The sequence below is a fragment of the Oncorhynchus tshawytscha genome, linkage group LG03 (genome assembly GCF_018296145.1).
Source record: "Oncorhynchus tshawytscha isolate Ot180627B linkage group LG03, Otsh_v2.0, whole genome shotgun sequence".
In the NCBI taxonomy this organism is placed as follows: domain Eukaryota; kingdom Metazoa; phylum Chordata; class Actinopteri; order Salmoniformes; family Salmonidae; genus Oncorhynchus; species Oncorhynchus tshawytscha.
In genome coordinates, this window is record NC_056431.1 from 73,723,230 (window position 1) to 73,741,595 (window position 18,366).

Below are 18,366 nucleotides of genomic sequence, written 5' to 3' on the forward strand. Positions count from 1 at the left end.
TCTTTAGCCGGAACCATAGTCCTCAACGAATGGACTTCTTCTACGATATAATGGCAGTCCGCAAACCAACGTTAAAGGTGCATGCCGCCACCTACTGGGCTGGAGTGTGTGGTCAATCACAGTTTGCAACATTTCTAAATCCTCCTACCTAACTCAGTACTTCTGAGAAAATACAAAATAACCCTACTAACTTCTAATAGACCCTCCCCTTCCCACGAATGCCTTCCAACCCCCCCAACCCCCCCAACCTCAATGACCCCACACTTCAATCTTTCCCTCTCTTCAACATACTTACAACAATATAACAACACATGCTGCACAGTTTCGCGACCATTCACTTCAGACACAAACCATTGACATGCTTGCTAACCAGTTGTAATGACGAGTTCAATGTACAATGTCCTAAGCGCTGTCGAGCAAACACCACCTCTTCCTTCCTGATCTGACCTTTGAATCTTGGTCCACCGACATTTCTTTGGAGGGCATATAAAATGCCGGCCATTGGGCTCAGAGTCCCATCTCTTCTGCATCTCTCAAAATGTCTCTGATCTTAAATTTGGTCTCACCTCTACCCAGTGGAACATTAATATAAATTATGTCTCGTTTCAAAGCTCTTTGAGCTAACTGGTCTACAATTTCATTCCCTTCCACACCTGAATATGCTGGGACCCAGCAGAATCTCACTATCACACCCAGTGTCTCAACTCTCCATAATAACATGAATACCTCCAATAGTAAATCCCTCCTATCAGATTTACCAGATGATAAACTATCCAATCCAGACAGAGAATCTGAGCATCCTATAATTCTAACAGGTTGTACGTCCTCCACCCACTGGAGGGCAACTATTATCACCAACAGTTCAACTGAGTGTTCTGACAGTTCATCTGTCACTCTTCTACATATCTGCACATCAAATCCAGGAAGGTCAACGCTCCTGTGCTCCACTATCTGGGTTCTTGGATCCATCTGTAAAAAGTGGTAAAAAAGCATAACTTCTACCAATGTAAATGTCAACCAGTTTCCCTTTATCACTGACTTCTGACCAATCTTTCCTTTTTCTCTAGCAAGGTTATATCAACAACAGGATCTGGGAGTAACCATGGAGGAACATCCTCTATCAACACAGAAAAGGCCAACCTCCAACTCCCTTAAACCACTGTCATCAGCAAGCTTTCCAACGGTCCAACCAAAACCACTGCCTTGTCTACTAGTATATTCCCAACAGTCATCTAGAACAGTAGCAGTGGGAGGCTCAACCTCACAGCCGTTCAACCCAATAAGCTAATGACAATTTATTACACCATATATCCAAAGGCATCTCACCTGCCTCCACTAGTAAGACACATACAGATGTTGATTTAAATGCACCGATACGTATCCTTTAAGCTATATACCAGATTCTGTCCAGCTTCTGAATCAAAATCTTTGCTGCTGTTCCATAAACTATACACCTGGAAAAGGGAATGGATTTGAGTTGGTGCCCCTCAAAACATTGAATGTTTTTGTACTTTGCTGTTTGTGTAGCTCCAAGGTGCCCTCTATGGGCCATGCACTGACACCTGTAAATGTGTGCGCACATCGACACAGAAATAATTGCGTTTTAGACATTGTCACTTTTATTGGTTTTTAATAACATAATACTCATATTCAACATTAATGGAGTGTAGACAGAGGCCATAACCCACACTCACCTATATAAACAAATTATTTCTACCTTATAAAACAGTCAATAATCTGCCTCGAACCAAATTATACACAAATAAAAGCCACCAAACTGTGATACGTGATTTATTGATGACGTATTAAATATGTCATCGAAGGCTTGTACCCAGAGCAATTTATACAGCCAGTCCCAACACCAGAGAGCCTGTACTTATCTATATGTCATTTATACATGTTTCTGCAAAGCATACATTTGAAGTCGAAAGTTTACATACACTTACGTTGGAGTCATTAAAATTCGTTTTTCAACCACTCCACAAATTTCTTGTTAACAAACTATAGTTTTGGCAAGTCGGTTAGGACATCTACTTTGTGTGACACAGGTAATTTTTCCAACAATTGTTTACAGACAGATTATTTAACTTATAATTCACTGTATCACAATTCCAGTGGGTCAGAAGTTTACATACACTAAGTTGACTGTGCCTTTAAACAGCTTGGAAAATTCCAGAATATGATGTCATGGCTTTAGAAGCTTCTGGTAGACTAATTGACATGATTTGAGTCAATTGGAGGTGTACCTGTGGATGTATTTCAAGGCCTACCTTCAAACTCAGTGCCTCTTTGCTTGACATCATGGGAAAATCAAAAGATATAAGCCAATACCTCAGAAAAATAATTGTAGACCTCCACAAGTCTGGTTCATCCTTGGGAGCAATTTCCAAACGGCTGAATGTAACAAGTTCATGTGTACAAACAATAGTATGCAAGTGTAAACACCATGGGACCAAGCAGCCGTCATACTGCTCAGGAAGGAGACGCCTTCTGTCTCCTAGAGATGAACATACTTTGGTGCAAAAAGTGCAAATCAATCCCAGAACAACAACAAAGGATCTTGTGGAGATGCTGGAGGAAACAGGTACAAAGGCCTCTATATCCACAGTAAAATGAGTCCTATATCGACATAACCTGAAAGGCCGCTCCGCAAGGAAGAAGCCACAGCTCCAAAACTGCCATAAAAAAGCCAGACTACGGTTTGCAACTGCACATGGGGACAAATATCATACTTTTTGGAGAAATGTCCTCTGGTCTGATGAAACAAAAATATAACTTTTTGGCCATAATGACCATCTTGGAGGAAAAAGGGGGAGGCTTGCAAGCCGAAGAACACCATCCCAAAAATGAAGCACGGGGGTGGCAGCATCATATTGTGGGTTTGCTTTGCTGCAGGAGGGACTGGTGCACTTCACAAAATAGATGGCATCATGAGATAGGAAAATTATGTGAATATAATGAAGCAACATCTCAAGACTTCAGTCAGGAAGTTAAAGCTTGGTCGCAAATAGGTCTTCCAAATGGACAATGACCTCAAGCATACTTCCAAAGTTGTGGCAAACTGGCTTAAGGACAACAAAGTCACGGTATTGAAGTGGCCATCACAAAGGCCTGACCTCAATCCTATAGAAAATTTGTGGGCAGAACTGAAAAAGCGTGTGCGAGCAAGGAGGCCTACAAACCTGACTCAGTTACACCAGCTCTGTTAGGGGGAATGGGACAAAATTCCCCCAACTTATTGTGGGAAGCTTGTGGAAGGCAACCTGAAACGTTTGACCCAAGTTAAACAATTTAAAGGCAATGCTACCAAATACTAATTGAGTGTATGTAAACTTCTGACCCACTGAGAATGTGATGAAAGAAATAAAAGCTGAAATAAATCACTCTCTACTGTTATTTTGCCATTTCACATTCTTAAAATAAAGTGGTAATCCTAACTGACCTAAAACAGGGAATTTTTACTATGATTAAATGTCAGGAATTGTGATAAACTCAGTTTAAATGTATTTGGCTAAGGTGTATGTAAACTTCAAACTTCAACTGTAGCTACCTTCAAAAAATGTCCTGATATGATACAGTGAAGAAAAAAAGTGCTTGAATCAAAAGGTGCTTTAAAATCAAAGTAGCAACACTAGTTAACAAACATAACATGAAACACAAGCACCCATCTCCTGCTACGGAGGCTCATGGATCGTTCTGCCTGGATTGTGAGTGACTGAGATATACTTTAGGGTGCAGACAGTGAGCGTGAGGAGCGACACATTTTGTGATGACCTAGCCTAAATAAATCACAGTAAATGGTTCCCCAGAGGTGTGACCTAAATTCCCCAAATGGGAAGCACTAGCGTCAGATTGCTGTCTCTACAGAGAGAGCCTGTGCTTGAGAGATTGTATCCAAGATGTGTTCGGTCCTCATTAACATGACATAGGAAATGTTTTAATATTCCACTGGAATATTTCACTAATGCTATGTAACCGAATGTGTAGAATTAGAGACCATATTCAACATTGCCAGCTGGTTCATCTGGTTGGGATCTGATGCGTCTGAATGTTGTAGTGTCATGTCAATGTAGAATAATCCAGAAAACTTAATTTCCCAACTGTCATTAGTGAGTGTGTTCTGGAGTGACCTAATCTAGAAAACTTCATTTCCCAACTGTCATTAGTGAGTGTGTTCTGGAGTGACCTAATCTAGAAAATACCCACCATTGCTCACCACAGGGCAGGCAGAGGAACTGAAGCGTCACGTCACCCATCTTCAACAATTATTTACAAGACGAATATAAGAATATGCATGTACACTCGCACGCCTAGGCACACGCAGAACAGAAGTGTTGGCTGCAGTCGGTTTGTGAGGGTGGTTTTAGATGAATGATATGACTATGTCTCTCTCCGGATGTCAGCTAAAAATAAAACATGTGCTATTTGTTTTTTGAGTTGGAGATTAGAAAATATTTCCTAACACCTCTTGTGACGTTTCTTCTTCTCCCTCTTATTATTATTTTTTTTTTTTAAACCAAAGGGTAAGATTTATTAACTTTTACTAACATAGTCTAATCCCTGGCCAGGGTACTACTTAAAAACTAAAAGGGTACAGACATGCTCATTCTAGAACATGAGCAGAATGACATATTGTGGACCATAGGGGTGAGACCAAGGCCGTTCCAGGACAAGCCTGTATTCTAGAACACCAGAAACGCAGTGATGTAATCAATCCAACATGGGCCGGACGGACCCAGTCACCAGAGCACACCAGTCCAAAAGGCTTCTACGTCAGCTTCATCTTGAATTACAAAACCCAACCAAGTCCAGCTTAAGGTGGGCCCACAACCGTACAGTTCAACTAAGAACATGACCTGACGATGACCTCACATGACCTGACGATCCATTAGGGTTCCAACCAGGAAGACCCATTTATAGGGGAGCCATGGTAACCTGCTTCAAAACAACATGCCTTAATAGGCCATCTGCACCGAATAACTGAAGAAAAGAGCAGCTGGCAAAGCTAACTGTCAGATAGCATTCATAACAGCAGGCCTATAAGCTAACTGTCTGATAGCATTCATAACAGCAGGCCTACAAGCTAACTATCTGATAGCATTCATAACAGCAGGCCTACAAGCTAACTATCTGATAGCATTCATAACAGCAGGCCTACAAGCTAACTATCTGATAGCATTCATAACAGCAGGCCTCCAAGCTAACTATCTGATAGCATTCATAACAGCAGGCCTACAAGCTAACTATCTGATAGCATTCATAACAGCATTCATAACAGGCCTACAAGCTAACTATCTGATAGCATTCATAACAGCAGGCCTACAAGCTAACTATCTGATAGCATTCATAACAGCAGGCCTACAAGCTAACTGTCTGATAGCATTCATAACAGCAGGCCTACAAGCTAACTGTCTGATAGCATTCATAACAGCAGGCCTACAAGCTAACTGTCTGATAGCATTCATAACAGCAGGCCTACAAGCTAACTGTCTGATAGCATTCATAACAGCAGGCCTACAAGCTAACTGTCTGATAGCATTCATAACAGCAGGCCTACAAGCTAACTATCTGATAGCATTCATAACAGCAGGCCTACAAGCTAACTATCTGATAGCATTCATAACAGCAGGCCTACAAGCTAACTATCTGATAGCATTCATAACAGCAGGCCTACAAGCTTTCTGTTAGTCTTTAGAGCAGCAGACGGATGCCGTCCTTGTCTCGTTCTCTGTCTCGTTCGCAGTCTCTTTCCATCTCTTCTTCTCTGCCTTGCTCTTGCATTGATACTGCAAGATGTCTCCTTCTTCTTCTCAGAGATGGTTGTCTTGTCTTGTCCAGAGTCTTCTTGTGGATATTGGAATAGTGTTTTCTGCAGCGTAGAAACGCACTATATAGAAACAAATTGAAAAGCAGCATAGCTCTCTGCACATCAAGTCCATTCAGTAACATCAGGGTGAATGGAGCTCTTGCACTTACCACTTCAGTGTTATCCATCCAGCCCAGTCTAGTTTCCATAGATCTATTTAGCTGAGGGACTGACCCAGCCCTGCTCTCTGCTCAGAGCCTACAGGTCTAGTAGATGAAGGTGAAGAGGCAGTCCTGTTGGGGGTCTGGGGGCTGGTCCAGAGGGGTGGAGGGGTACAGGGGCTGGTCCAAGGTGGTGGAGGGGTACAGGGGCAGGTGGGGGAAGTACTGGGAGAGGGTGGGCATGGGAGGGGCGCTCACACTGTAGGCCTTTAGGGACGATAAGCCATTAAGCAATGCTACATCCAGGAAGGAGACATGGAGGATAGACGAGGGGTCAGTGGAGGCTAGGGACCCCATCCCGTCTATATCCTCAGTCCCAGAGGCGATTGTGAGGACCTGCTCCGGGTGTGGGGCACCCTGGGCAGCGCTGTGGACCCTCAGCTTACGGAGACCGAACAGGGCCAGGTACTGGGTGGGGATAGCCAGGGACCCGGGTCCACAGTAGGACAGGCGCAGGTCTGGCACCACACTCCCATTCAGTAGCTCTGTGAGGACCCAAGGCTCTCTGAGCCACATGGTCAAGCTACCCTGCTCCCTCAGGCCCCCAGGGGTCAGCTCTGAGTGTGACATGGTGCGGCAGCTGCACAGCAGGTTTGCCAACGCCTCGTCACAGTCCTGGATGTGGGTGGAGCAGCTGCATTTCCGCAGGCTGTTGCCGTGGGCGGCACTGTTGAAGAGCAGGGTGCTGTTGCCGGGGCCCGTGGTCGAGGCGACGGTCGTGGGGAGGAGTAGAACCCACAGAGTCCACAGTAGCCACGGCAACAGGGCAGGAGAGAAGCGACAAGAGGAGGCCCTGTTTAGAGACATCTCCACGGAAACCAAATGGACTACATCTTCACTGAGTGGATATCCTGAAGCCTGTAAGCAAATCTGTAGGATGGGAGGTGAAAGTTATGCAGATTTTTAAAGAGCAAAGTGTACTTTGAGATAGATTTCAACCTAATATAGACACCAAGACAAATCAAAAACAAAGCAAAATTGAAACCAAGACAAATCTTACCAGTGGGAAAAATGTGTCAGATAACCTTCTGCCTCCGTCACAGAAGAACTCAATCATACTCACTCGCTCAGAATAGCACATGATAAATAGCTGTTCTGTCCTACAGTAACCTAGCTGCTTCTTATTTAAAATGCCAGTTTATTGGTTGGAGGTCCGTGAGAGACAACCAGCTGAATTCAGCTCTTTATTTCCAGGCGCCCGTAATTTAGCACTTTTTTTTTTGTTGCTCTCCAACTTTATTGGGGAGAGGTCCTTCAGGCCTTGGGCTACTGCGGATGGCATACGACTGTCTATAAAAATGCCTGCACCGTGCTGCAGTAAAGGCAGAAGCCAGCCACATTAATACTGTCAGGAAAAATAAAAAATGCCTCTTTCTTTCCCCATCGAGGAGCAGAGGAAAGGTGGGATGAATAAAGGACTTCCAGAATAACTTTTTCCCTCTTTTTGTTTTTAAAGGAGAGGACTTTCCGATGTTGTGATTGGCATCACAGTTGGACAAAATGTACTTAGTTGTCTGAAACAAGTCTGAAAAAAAAAGGATGGCTCTGGTCACAAAGAATCCTATTTATTTATCTCTTATATAACCAGCATATAGCACTGATGATAGTCTGCCAGTCTGGCACTGTCGTGGCAACTGAAGCTATGTAAGAGGATATGTTTGGTTGAAAACCCAGACTAACAGAGGATTCGGCTATGTCGATCCCCACTCCTCAGCCTAGCATCAAACATCTCTTATCCATCACAAAACATCAAGACATTCTCAGTCTTTAAACGGAATATACCATAGACCTTAAACCTAAACTAGAAGCTCAGCAGCCATGAATCCATACAACACTGTGTCAACTTACTCCCACTCTGTGTTAAGGTGTCTGACTGCTCCATGTAGCCTCTGTATCCTTCAATCACCGGGTCCCTACTAAGTACACAGACCACAGCCCAGTCTACATTACCGGAGCCCGAGCTCTACAGACTACTGCTCTGTTCCATTCCTATACAGACCACAGCCCAGTCTACATTACCGGAGCCCAAGCTCTACAGACTACTGTTCTGTTCCATTCCTATACAGACCACAGCCATGACTCACAGGTCTGCATTACTATAGAGCTCAGTGCAGCTTTATAGACTACTGTTCTGTTCCCTTCCTTCCCACTCCTTTACTGTTCCAGTCCAACTTATCCCCCCTCTCTTTATGTCACACCAAACTTTGCCTCTCCCTCTGTCTCTCTCCCTTTTTGCCTCCCTTGCTCCCTTCATTAGCTTCAAGCTCCAGCTGCTGGGCCGGATGCTGAAGGAAAGGAAGACGGGGAGGGAGAGAGAGAGAGGAAGGTGGCTGCTGTTCCAGTCAGCTATGAGGAGCGGCGCAGGGCATTCCTCTGACATCATGTTCCGCATGCGGCCGCAAGCACCCAACCGAATCCTCCCTCTCTTTCTCTTTCTCTGCCTCTCCAAATCATCCCTCTCTTTCTCTTTCTCTGCCTCTCCAAATCATCCCTCTCTCCCTCTCCAAATCATCCCTCTCTCCCTCTCATCCCTTTCTCCCTCTCTGCGTCTCCAAATCATCCCTCTCTCCCTCTCTAAATCATCCCTTTCTCCCTCTCTGCCTCTCCAAATCATCCCTTTCTCCCTCTCTGCCTCTCCAAATCATCCCTTTCTCCCTCTCTGCCTCCCCAAAACATCCCTTTCTCCCTCTCTGCCTCTCCAAAATACTCACTCTTTTTCTCTGCCTCTCCAAATCCTCCCTCTCCTTCTTCCTCGAAATCCCATTTTCTGTCTGAGTCTGTCTGTCACGTACACACACACACACACACACACACACATACATAGGATAAATGAGACGATGTGGCTTGATTATTAAAAGTATGGCTACTTACAGGGAAGAGCGCAGGCAGCAGTCAGGGAGGCATGTGCTTCTCAGACGTTATGATTCAGCTCTGCTCCAGACGCAGCAACTTAGCCTTCCCCATCTGTTGGCAGACACAGTGGAACTCCTCACCCGTCTAGCAGACGCAAGGGGGAGAAACAGTCAGCCCAGAGAGAGGCACAGAGGGGAGAGACAGAGAGAGCTGGGAAGAGTGAGAGAAGGAGAGGAGAAAGAAAGACAGACTTACTCTCTGAACATGGGATAGCACGGACAGTCTTCGGTGATGATGACACGGGACATAAATAATCTGCCCATTTTCTCCGCATGTCACTCGCTTTCATTCCCTCTCCCTCTTCTTTCTTCCCTCCCTCTTCCTCCCCCCCTCCCTCTCTTATTTCCCTCCCTCCCTCTCTTATGTCACTCCCTCTCTCTCTTATTTCACTCCCTCCCTCTCTTATTTCCCTCCCTCCCTCTCTTATGTCACTCCCTCCCTCCCTCTCTTATGTCACTCCCTCCCTCTCTTATGTCACTCCCTCTCTCTCTTATTTCACCCCCTCTCTCTCTTATTTCACTCCCTCTCTCTCTTATGTCACTCCCTCCCTCTCTTATGTCACTCCCTCTCTCTCTTATGGCACTCCCTCCCTCTCTTATGTCACTCCCTCCCTCTCTTATTTCCCTCCCTCCCTCTCTTATGTCACTCCCTCTCTCTCTTATTTCACTCCCTCCCTCTCTTATTTCCCTCCCTCCCTCTCTTATGTCACTCCCTCCCTCTCTTATGTCACTCCCTCCCTCTCTTATGTCACTCCCTCCCTCTCTTATGTCACCCCCTCTCTCTCTTATTTCACCCCCTCTCTCTCTTATTTCACTCCCTCTCTCTCTTATGTCACTCCCTCCCTCTCTTATGTCACTCCCTCCCTCTCTTATGTCACTCCCTCTCTCTCTTATGGCACTCCCTCCCTCTCTTATGTCACTCCCTCCCTCTCTTATGTCACTCCCTCCCTCTCTTATTTCCCTCCCTCCCTCTCTTATGTCACTCCCTCCCTCTCTTATGTCACTCCCTCCCTCTCTTATGTCACTCCCTCCCTCTCTTATGTCACTCCCTCTCTCTCTTATTTCACCCCCTCTCTCTCTTATTTCACTCCCTCTCTCTCTTATGTCACTCCCTCCCTCTCTTATGTCACTCCCTCCCTCTCTTATGTCACTCCCTCTCTCTCTTATGGCACTCCCTCCCTCTCTTATGTCACTCCCTCCCTCTCTTATGTCACTCCCTCCCTCTTATGTCACTCCCTCCCTCTCTTATGTCACTCCCTCTCTCTCTTATTTCACCCCCTCTCTCTCTTATTTCACTCCCTCTCTCTTATGTCACTCCCTCCCTCTCTTATGTCACTCCCTCCCTCTCTTATGTCACTCCCTCCCTCTCTCTCTTATGTCACTCCCTCTCTCTCTTATGGCACTCCCTCCCTCTCTTATTTCCCTCCCTCCCTCTCTTATGTCACTCCCTCCCTCTCTTATGTCACTCCCTCCCTCTCTTATGTCACTCCCTCCCTCTCTTATTTCACTCCCTGTCTTATTTCCCTCCCTCCCTCTCTTATTTCACTCCCTCCCTCTCTTATTTCACCCCCTCTCTCTCTTATTTCACTCCCTCCCTCTCTTATTTCCCTCCCTCTCTTATTTTCCTCCCTGCCTCTCTTATTTTCCTCCCTGCCTCTCTTATTTCCCTCCCTCCCTCTCTTATTTCCCTCCCTCCCTCTCTTATGTCCCTCCCTCCCTCTCTTATTTCCCTCCCTCCCTCTCTTATGTCACTCCCTCCCTCCCTCTCTTATTTCCTCCCTCCCTCCTTCTTTTTCCCTCCCTCCCTCTCTTATTTCCCTCCCTCCCTCTCTTATTTCCCTCCCTGCCTCTCTTATTTTCCTCCCTGCCTCTCTTATTTTCCTCCCTCCCTCTCTTATTTCCCTCCCTCCCTCTCTTATTTTCCTCCCTCCCTCTCTTATTTTCCTCCCTGCCTCTCTTATTTCCCTCCCTCCCTCTCTTATTTTCCTCCCTCCCTCTCTTATTTTCCTCCCTGCCTCTCTTATTTTCCTCCCTGCCTCTTATGTCACTCCCTCCCTCCCTCTCTTATTTCCCTCCCTCCCTCATGTCGATGTTCCTCAAGCTGCCATCTGCTGGTAGAATATAATAAGCCTACTACTGAACAAATCTTTTATCATTCAGACTAATACAGACTACTTACACTATTAAAATTGCAGTATTCAAGATCATATCTATCAGATCATGTTATTTGAATACCAAACAATGAATCTGAAATGTTTTTAACCCCCCCCACACACACACACACACGTTTGTCTTCCATGGAACATTGTGAGACTGGGGCTCATGGGTAAGGACTGACAGTGTACAGAATAGAACCAAAAAATCTAAGAGATACCTCTGCTTGCAGGACCATGCATGATTTGTAGTATTCAAACCCTCTCTGCCATGACTCACTCACCAAAGCACACTAATACACTTGCTGTGTCCGAGTACCATTACTTGTGTAACAGTATAACTTTAGACCGTCCCCTCGACCATACCCGGGCGCGAACCAGGGACCCTCTGCACACATCAACTCTTCACAGATGAAAGCAGGTGCACACTGAGCACGTGACAGACGTGACAGTCTGGAGATGCCGTGGAGAACGTTCTGCTGCCTGCAACATCCTCCAGCATGACCGGTTTGGCGGTGGGTCAGTCATGGTGTGGGGTGGCATTTCTTTGGGAGGCCGCACAGCCCTCCATGTGCTCGCCAGAGGTAGCCTGACTGCCATTAGGTACCGAGATGAGATCCTCAGACCCCTTGTGAGACCATATGCTGGTGCGGTTGGCCCTGGGTTCCTCCTAATGCAAGACAATGCTAGACCTCATGTGGCTGGAGTGTGTCAGCAGTTCCTGCAAGAGGAAGGCATTGATGCTATGGACTGGCCCGCCAGTTCCCCAGACCTGAATCCAATTGAGCACATCTGGGACATCATGTCTCGCTCCATCCACCAATGCCACGTTGCCACAGACTGTCCAGGAGTTGGTGGATGCTTTAGTCCAGGTCTGGGAGGAGATCCCTCAGGAGACCATCCGCAACCTCATCAGGAGCATGCCCAGGCGTTGTAGGGAGGTCATACAGGCACGTGGAGGACACACACACAACTGAGCCTCATTTGGACTTGTTTTAAGGACATTACATCAAAGTTGGATCAGCCTGTAGTGTGGTTTTCCACTTTAATTTTGAGTGTGACTCCAAATCCAGACCTCCATGGGTTGATAAATTTGATTTCCATTGATGATTTTTGTGTGATTTTGTTGTCAGCAAATTCAACTATGTAAAGAAAAAAGTATTTAATAAGAATATTTCATTCATTCAGATCTAGGATGTGTTATTTTAGTGTTCCCTTTATTTTTTTGAGCAGTGTAGATCAAAATAATATAAATAATATATACAGTAACACAAGTAACAAGAAAATATTTCCCACAGAGCAAGACACATGACATTTAACTCATGTTAATGTAACAGTATAACTTTAGACCGTCCCCTCGCACATACCCGGGCGCGAACCAGGGACCCTCTGCACACATCAACAACAGTCACCCACGAAGCATCGTTACCCATCGCTCCACAAAAGGCAAGGCCCTTGCAGAGCAAGGGGAACTACTACTTCAAGGTCTCAGAGCAAGTGACGTCACCGATTGAAACGCTATTAACTAAGCTAGCCGTTTCACATCCGTTACATTGACATAGCTGTCTCTTTGCTCAATGTGAGGGCCAAGGCCAGTGGTAAGCAACCCTGTTCCTGGAGTGTCGAAGGTACTGAAGGATTTTGTTTCAACTAGGCACCACACCTACCAACTGAGCTAATTGATCAGTTCAGAGATAAATTCAACACACCTGGTCTTCCAGGTTGGTTAAATGAAAAACAGGAAAAGCCTGAGGCAGTCTAGAGTTGTGTTTGAATACTGGTGTGACCACTATCTGCCCCATGCAGCGTCACATCTCCTTTGCATAGAGTTGGGCCTCTATAGAAAACACACAATCCTGTGGCCCAGTGGGTGATGTGGCTCAATCTCAGGAGCTCCAGTGCCCCAAACGATTCTGGGATGATGGATTCACTGAGACCCCCAAAGAGTTCCAGATTGACATCAACTTTGTACTGCATGCGTGTGTGTGAGTGCACGTGCATACTTGTGTATACACAAACTCAACCCCCCAAAAAAACAAACTCAAAATAGTTCTGGGCCACTAAAGTCCATGGAGAATAAGAACACCTCCTCCCAGCTGCCCACTGCACTGAAGATAGGAAACACTGTCACCACAGATAAATCCACTATAATTGACAATTTCAATAAGCATTTTTCTACGGCTGGCCATGCTTTCCACCTGGCTACCCCTACCCCGGTCAACAGCACTGCACCCCCCACAGCAACTCGCCGAAACCTTCCCCATTTCTCCTTCTCCCAAATCCAGTCAGCTGATGTTCTGAAAGAGCTGCAAAATCTGGACCCCTACAAATCAGCCGGGCTAGACAATCTGGACCCTTTCTTTCTAAAATGATCTGCCGAAATTGTTGCCAATCCTATTACTGGGGGTGGCAACCTCTGTTCAACCTCTCTTTCGTGTCGTCTGAGATTGCCAAAGATTGGAAAGCAGCTCCGGTCATCCCCCTCTTCAAAGGGGGGGACACTCTTGACCCAAACTTCTACAGACCTATATCTATCCTACCATGCCTTTCTAAGGTCTTCGAAAGCCAAGTCAACAAACAGATTACCGACCATTTTGAATCCCACCATATCTTCTCCGCTATGCAATCTGGTTTCAGAGCTGGTCATGGGTGCACCTCAGCCACGCTCAAGGTCCTAAACGATATCTTAACCGCCATCGATAAGAAACAATACTGTGCAGCCGTATTCATTGACCTGGCCAAGGCTTTCGACTCTGTCAATCACCACATCCTCATCGGCAGACTCGATAGCCTTGGTTTCGCAAATGTTGCCTCGCTTGGTTCACCAACTACTTCTCTGATAGAGTTCAGTGTGTCAAATCAGAGGGCCTGTTGTCCGGGCCTCTGGCAGTCTCTATGGTGGTGCCACAGGGTTCAATTCTTGGACCGACTCTCTTCTCTGTATACATCAATGATGTCGCTCTTGCTGCTGATGAGTCTCTGATCCACCTCTACCCCGACGACACCATTCTGTATACTTCTGGCCCTTCTTTGGACACTGTGTTAACAACCCTCCAGACGAGCTTCAATGCCATACAATTCTCCTGGCCTCCAATTGCTCTTAAATACATGTAAAACTAAATGCATGCTCTTCAACCGATTGCTGCCTGCACCTGCCCGCCCGTCCAACATCACTACTCTGGACGGTTCTGACTTAGGTATTTGTAGTTGTCCAAATATTCTAGGTGTCTGGTTAGACTGTAAACTCTCCATCCAGACTCACATCAAACATCTCCAATCCAAAGTTAAATCTAGAATTGGCTTCCTATTTCGCAACAAAGCATCCTTCACTCATCATGCTGCCAAACATACCCTTGTAAAACTGACTATCCTACCGATCCTTGACTTCAGCGATGTCATTTACGAAATAGCCTCCAATACCCTCCTCAATAAATTGGATGCAGTCTATCACAGTGCCATCCGTTTTGTCACCAAAGCCCCATATACTACCCACCACTGCGACCTGTACTCTCTCGTTGGCTGGCCCTCGCTTCATACTCGTCGCCAAACCCACTGGCTCCAGGTCATCTACAAGACCCTGCTAGGTAAAGTCCCCCCTTATCTCAGCTCACTGGTCACCATAGCAGCACCCACCTGTAGCACGCGCTCCAGCAGGTATATCTCTCTGGTCACCCCCAAAACCAATTCTTCCTTTGGCCACCTCTCCTTCCAGTTCTCTGCTGGCAATGACTGGAACGAACTACAAAAATCTCTGAAACTGGAAACACTTATCTCCCTCACTAGCTTTAAGCACCAGCTGTCAGAGCAGCTCACAGATTACTGCACCTGTACATAGCCCATCTATAATTTAGCACAAACAACTACCTCTTAGCCTACTGTATTTATTTATTTTGCTCCTTTGCACCCCATTATTTCTATCCCTACCTTGCACATTCTTCCACTGCAAAACTACCATTTCAGTGTTTTACGTGCTATATTGTATTTACTTCGCCACTATGGCCTTTTGTTGCCTTTACCTCCCTTATCTCACCTCATTTGCTCACATTGTATATAGACTTATTTTTCTACTGAATTATTGACTGTATGTTTGTTTTATTCCATGTGTAACTCTGTGTTGTTGTATGTGTTGAACTGCTTTGCTTTAACTTGGCCAGGTCGCAGTTGTAAATGAGAACTTGTTCTCAACTTGCCTACCTGGTTAAATAAAGGTGAAATAAAAAAAATAAAAAAAATACAAGGTTGTACATTTGAGAAAGGAAACCAGTAAAAAAAATCCTTCTATATTCCTGTTCTGAAGAATCATGTCAAATACCAACAGTTCCCCTGACTTTATATTCACATTACATCATCGTCATCAGAACTGAGAGATCTTCTGAGTCACACATTTACAGCACTCTGAAGAGGGAGAGCCCCAACCACATTCCATAACCCAGCCTTTGATTAACTGTAAGGGCACACCTATAGCTCTGCACCGATGAATAGTCTACTTCAACACAATTAAATTAAAAACAATATCAACCGTTTTTTTTTTCTTCATAATACTACAATAACCTACTTGCTGCACTAGTACCAGTTGACAAATGTACCTTTTACAGTAGTTTACTTACCGGAGATGGTTTCAACAGTTTCTCAGAGATTGTTTTTGGTGGTGTGTTCAAAACAACCTACATCTGTCTTTTACAAACTAATTATGACAAATGTTGAGCAATGTAATAAAGTAATGACTTTGCAAATATGTTATGTTACACGTTAGGTTAAGCTGTCCTTATGAACCACATAGCATATCAGCACAGCAGTGTGTACCGGTATGTTAGCCAGCTACCTAATGTTAGTTGGCTACTTATACATCAAACTTGCCAGTATATTAACTATATGCTATCTAACTACCCAACGTTTATTGACTTGATTATTCCCGTCATTCTTAGCTAAATAGTATCGTTTTTGTGCATTCTCAATGGATATTCGGGTGCTTTTGTAAAGTAGCTCTGGCTATCTACTCCGATTTCAGAGCACTCTCGTCTGAGTGTACCAGAGCGCATAATAATGAATTTAAGAGGGCTAAACACCAGGTGAATATGGCCAGTGTCAGTAAACGTTGGCAAAAAAAAAAGCTTAATTAAATGGTTGCCAGCAGCACAGTCACCAACGCACTGGATAACTACCTCTCCAGCTCTGCTAAGGCGAGTAAAATGGTCAGAGTTGTCTCATGTGTCTGGAAGTAGCTAGCAAGCTTAGCCAATGTTAGCTCGGCTGCTTGACTGCCTGTTGTAAAGGTCAGAAACGGTCAAAACAACCCTACTCCTCTGCCCGAACATCCAGTGTGCGCTCCGAGAGCCAAATGCTCAGAAATTACAAAAGTACAATGCTCTGAATTTACGAGTGCACTCTGGCACTTCAGATTGAATTTAACAACACACCCGAAGACATAAAATGTCTAACTTGTTATTTGTTATGCTAACTAGCTAGCAAGAGGTTGCCTAGCAACAGCATCAACTTCCGGGAGACAGGCGAAGAGCTCGTAAACTCAACTGAAAGGATACTGTTAGTTTACAGACTTCTAAAATAAACTAATAATATAGTATATACACTCATTCAGTATGTACAGTATGTTAGTATGGGTATTGAAACACAGGTTAGGGCATTCTGGGATGGCAGGGTATCCTTGTGGTTAGAACATTGGACTAATAACTGGAAGGTTGCAAGTTCAAATCCCCCAGCTGACAAGGTAAAAATCTGTCCATCTGCACCTGAACAGGCAGTTAAACCCACTGTTCATAGGCTGTCATTGAAAATAAGAATTTGTTCTTAACTGACTTGCCTAGTTAAATAAAAATAAATTTTGGGAACCTTTAAAGAACAGGCTATGTGTTCTGGGAACGTTCTTGCAACATTAAGTAAATTATAAAAACATTTTATAATTATCAGCACAAGGACAGTTTTTGCGTTCCGAGAACAGAACCAACCTTGGTTTGCTGGGAGGTTGGAAGAATAACAGACAGGGGAAAGAGATGGAGAGAGATTAGGTATTCTTTCAATCTAAATTCTTAATGCGGTCCTTTCTACTGTTTGTTCACTACTGCGTGTTCCTTCTAAAAGCACATGGTATAAGCAATAAACAGCCTACTGCAATAACCTACATATAATATAGCCTGTAATTCAATTACAGCAACGTTTCCAAGGATTTTCAAAGTCGTTCAGTTCAGATACTGTCCCCCCTTCATCTTGGCCTTTGACCCAGTTCTGGATTGATCCCCAGGAGACTTCTAGTTGGATCAGCCCTCACCTGAAAAAATTATTAGCTCAGGGCTACCAAGGGCCAGTTAAATCAGCCCTCAGCTGAAACAAGAATTTAAAGACAAAAGATCACTTCATAAGATGTCACAAAAGAAGATCACGCTCAATTTGGTCATTAAGCAGGGTCTGTAATCACAACATCTCAGAGTAGGACCCTCTAATTATTGGGACAGTAAAGCATTTTTTTGCCCCTTCTGGCTCTGTACTCTAGCACTTTGCATTTGAATTGATACAAAGTGAAGACTTGTCAGCTTTAATCTCAGGGTATTTCCATCATTATCGGGTGAACCGTTTAGAAATTACACCAATTTGTGTACATAGTCCCCCCATTTTAGGAGACCAAAAGTATTTGGGCAAATTCAAATAAAGTAAAGTCTTTGATCCCATATTCATAGCACGCAATGACTACATCAAGCTTCTGACTCTACAAATGTGTTGGCTGCATTTGCTGTTAATTTTGGTTGCGTTTCAGATTATTTTGTGCCAATAGAAATGAATGTATAACGTATAGTGTCATTTTGGAGTCACTTTATTGTAAATAAGAATATAATGTTTCTTAACACTTCTACATGAATGTGGATGCTATCATGGTTACGGATAAACTGGAATTAATTGTGAATAATGATGAGTTAGAAATGTACAGACAGAGGCACAAATATTATACCCCCCAAGACATGCTAACCTCTTAAGATTATTTTAGTGCTACGATGTTTGAGAAACTCAGTACAGAACGTTAAGCTGAATTTTCTAAAAAATCTAGTCCAACGTTAATTCAGTGCCAAGTGACAGCGCTTACCATGCGACCCTGGCTGTAGCCAGCTAGCTAACTTTACCCAATGTTAACGTTGCTGTAACGTTAGTAGTAAGCACACCAGCAGCAACAACCTTATGATAGCCAGCAGGTCTACATAGTTAGGCCAGTGAAATTGTTTATGATGAGGTGCTCAATATTGAGAATTTAAAATCCCGAGTGAACCAAA

At 44.5% G+C, this 18,366-nt stretch overlaps 1 protein-coding gene across 3 annotated transcripts; it reads right to left on the reverse strand.

Moving 5' to 3' along the window:
* Positions 1-5,976: 5,976 nt before the first annotated feature.
* Positions 5,977-16,194, reverse strand: LOC112243311 (uncharacterized protein C21orf62). Of its 3 annotated transcripts, none has more exons than XM_042319999.1 (4): positions 15,700-16,194; positions 8,899-9,090; positions 7,028-7,552; positions 5,977-6,897 (listed from the first exon to the last, which is right to left on the reverse strand). In XM_042319999.1, exons 3-4 carry the CDS (start codon positions 7,106-7,108, stop codon positions 6,073-6,075), a joined length of 906 nt encoding a protein of 301 aa, XP_042175933.1. In that variant the 5' UTR covers positions 7,109-7,552; positions 8,899-9,090; positions 15,700-16,194; the 3' UTR covers positions 5,977-6,072. The 3 variants fall into 3 exon arrangements, with proteins under 3 accessions (XP_042175933.1, XP_024266915.1, XP_024266923.1); XM_024411147.2 differs by lacking the exon at positions 15,700-16,194 and adding an exon at positions 9,136-9,269 and having other exon boundaries at positions 8,899-9,024; XM_024411155.2 differs by lacking the exon at positions 15,700-16,194 and adding an exon at positions 9,136-9,254 and having other exon boundaries at positions 8,899-8,991.
* Between the last annotated feature and the right edge of the window lie 2,172 nt (positions 16,195-18,366).

Coding starts and splice junctions, on each gene's coding strand:
- LOC112243311 (XM_042319999.1), bottom strand. CDS start 7,108: ATGTGCTATTCTGAGCGAGTGAGTATGATTGAGTTCTTCTGTGACGGA. Junction 6,898..7,027: donor CTGACACATTTTTCCCACTG/GTAAGATTTGTC, acceptor CCCATCCTACAG/ATTTGCTTACAGGCTTCAGG.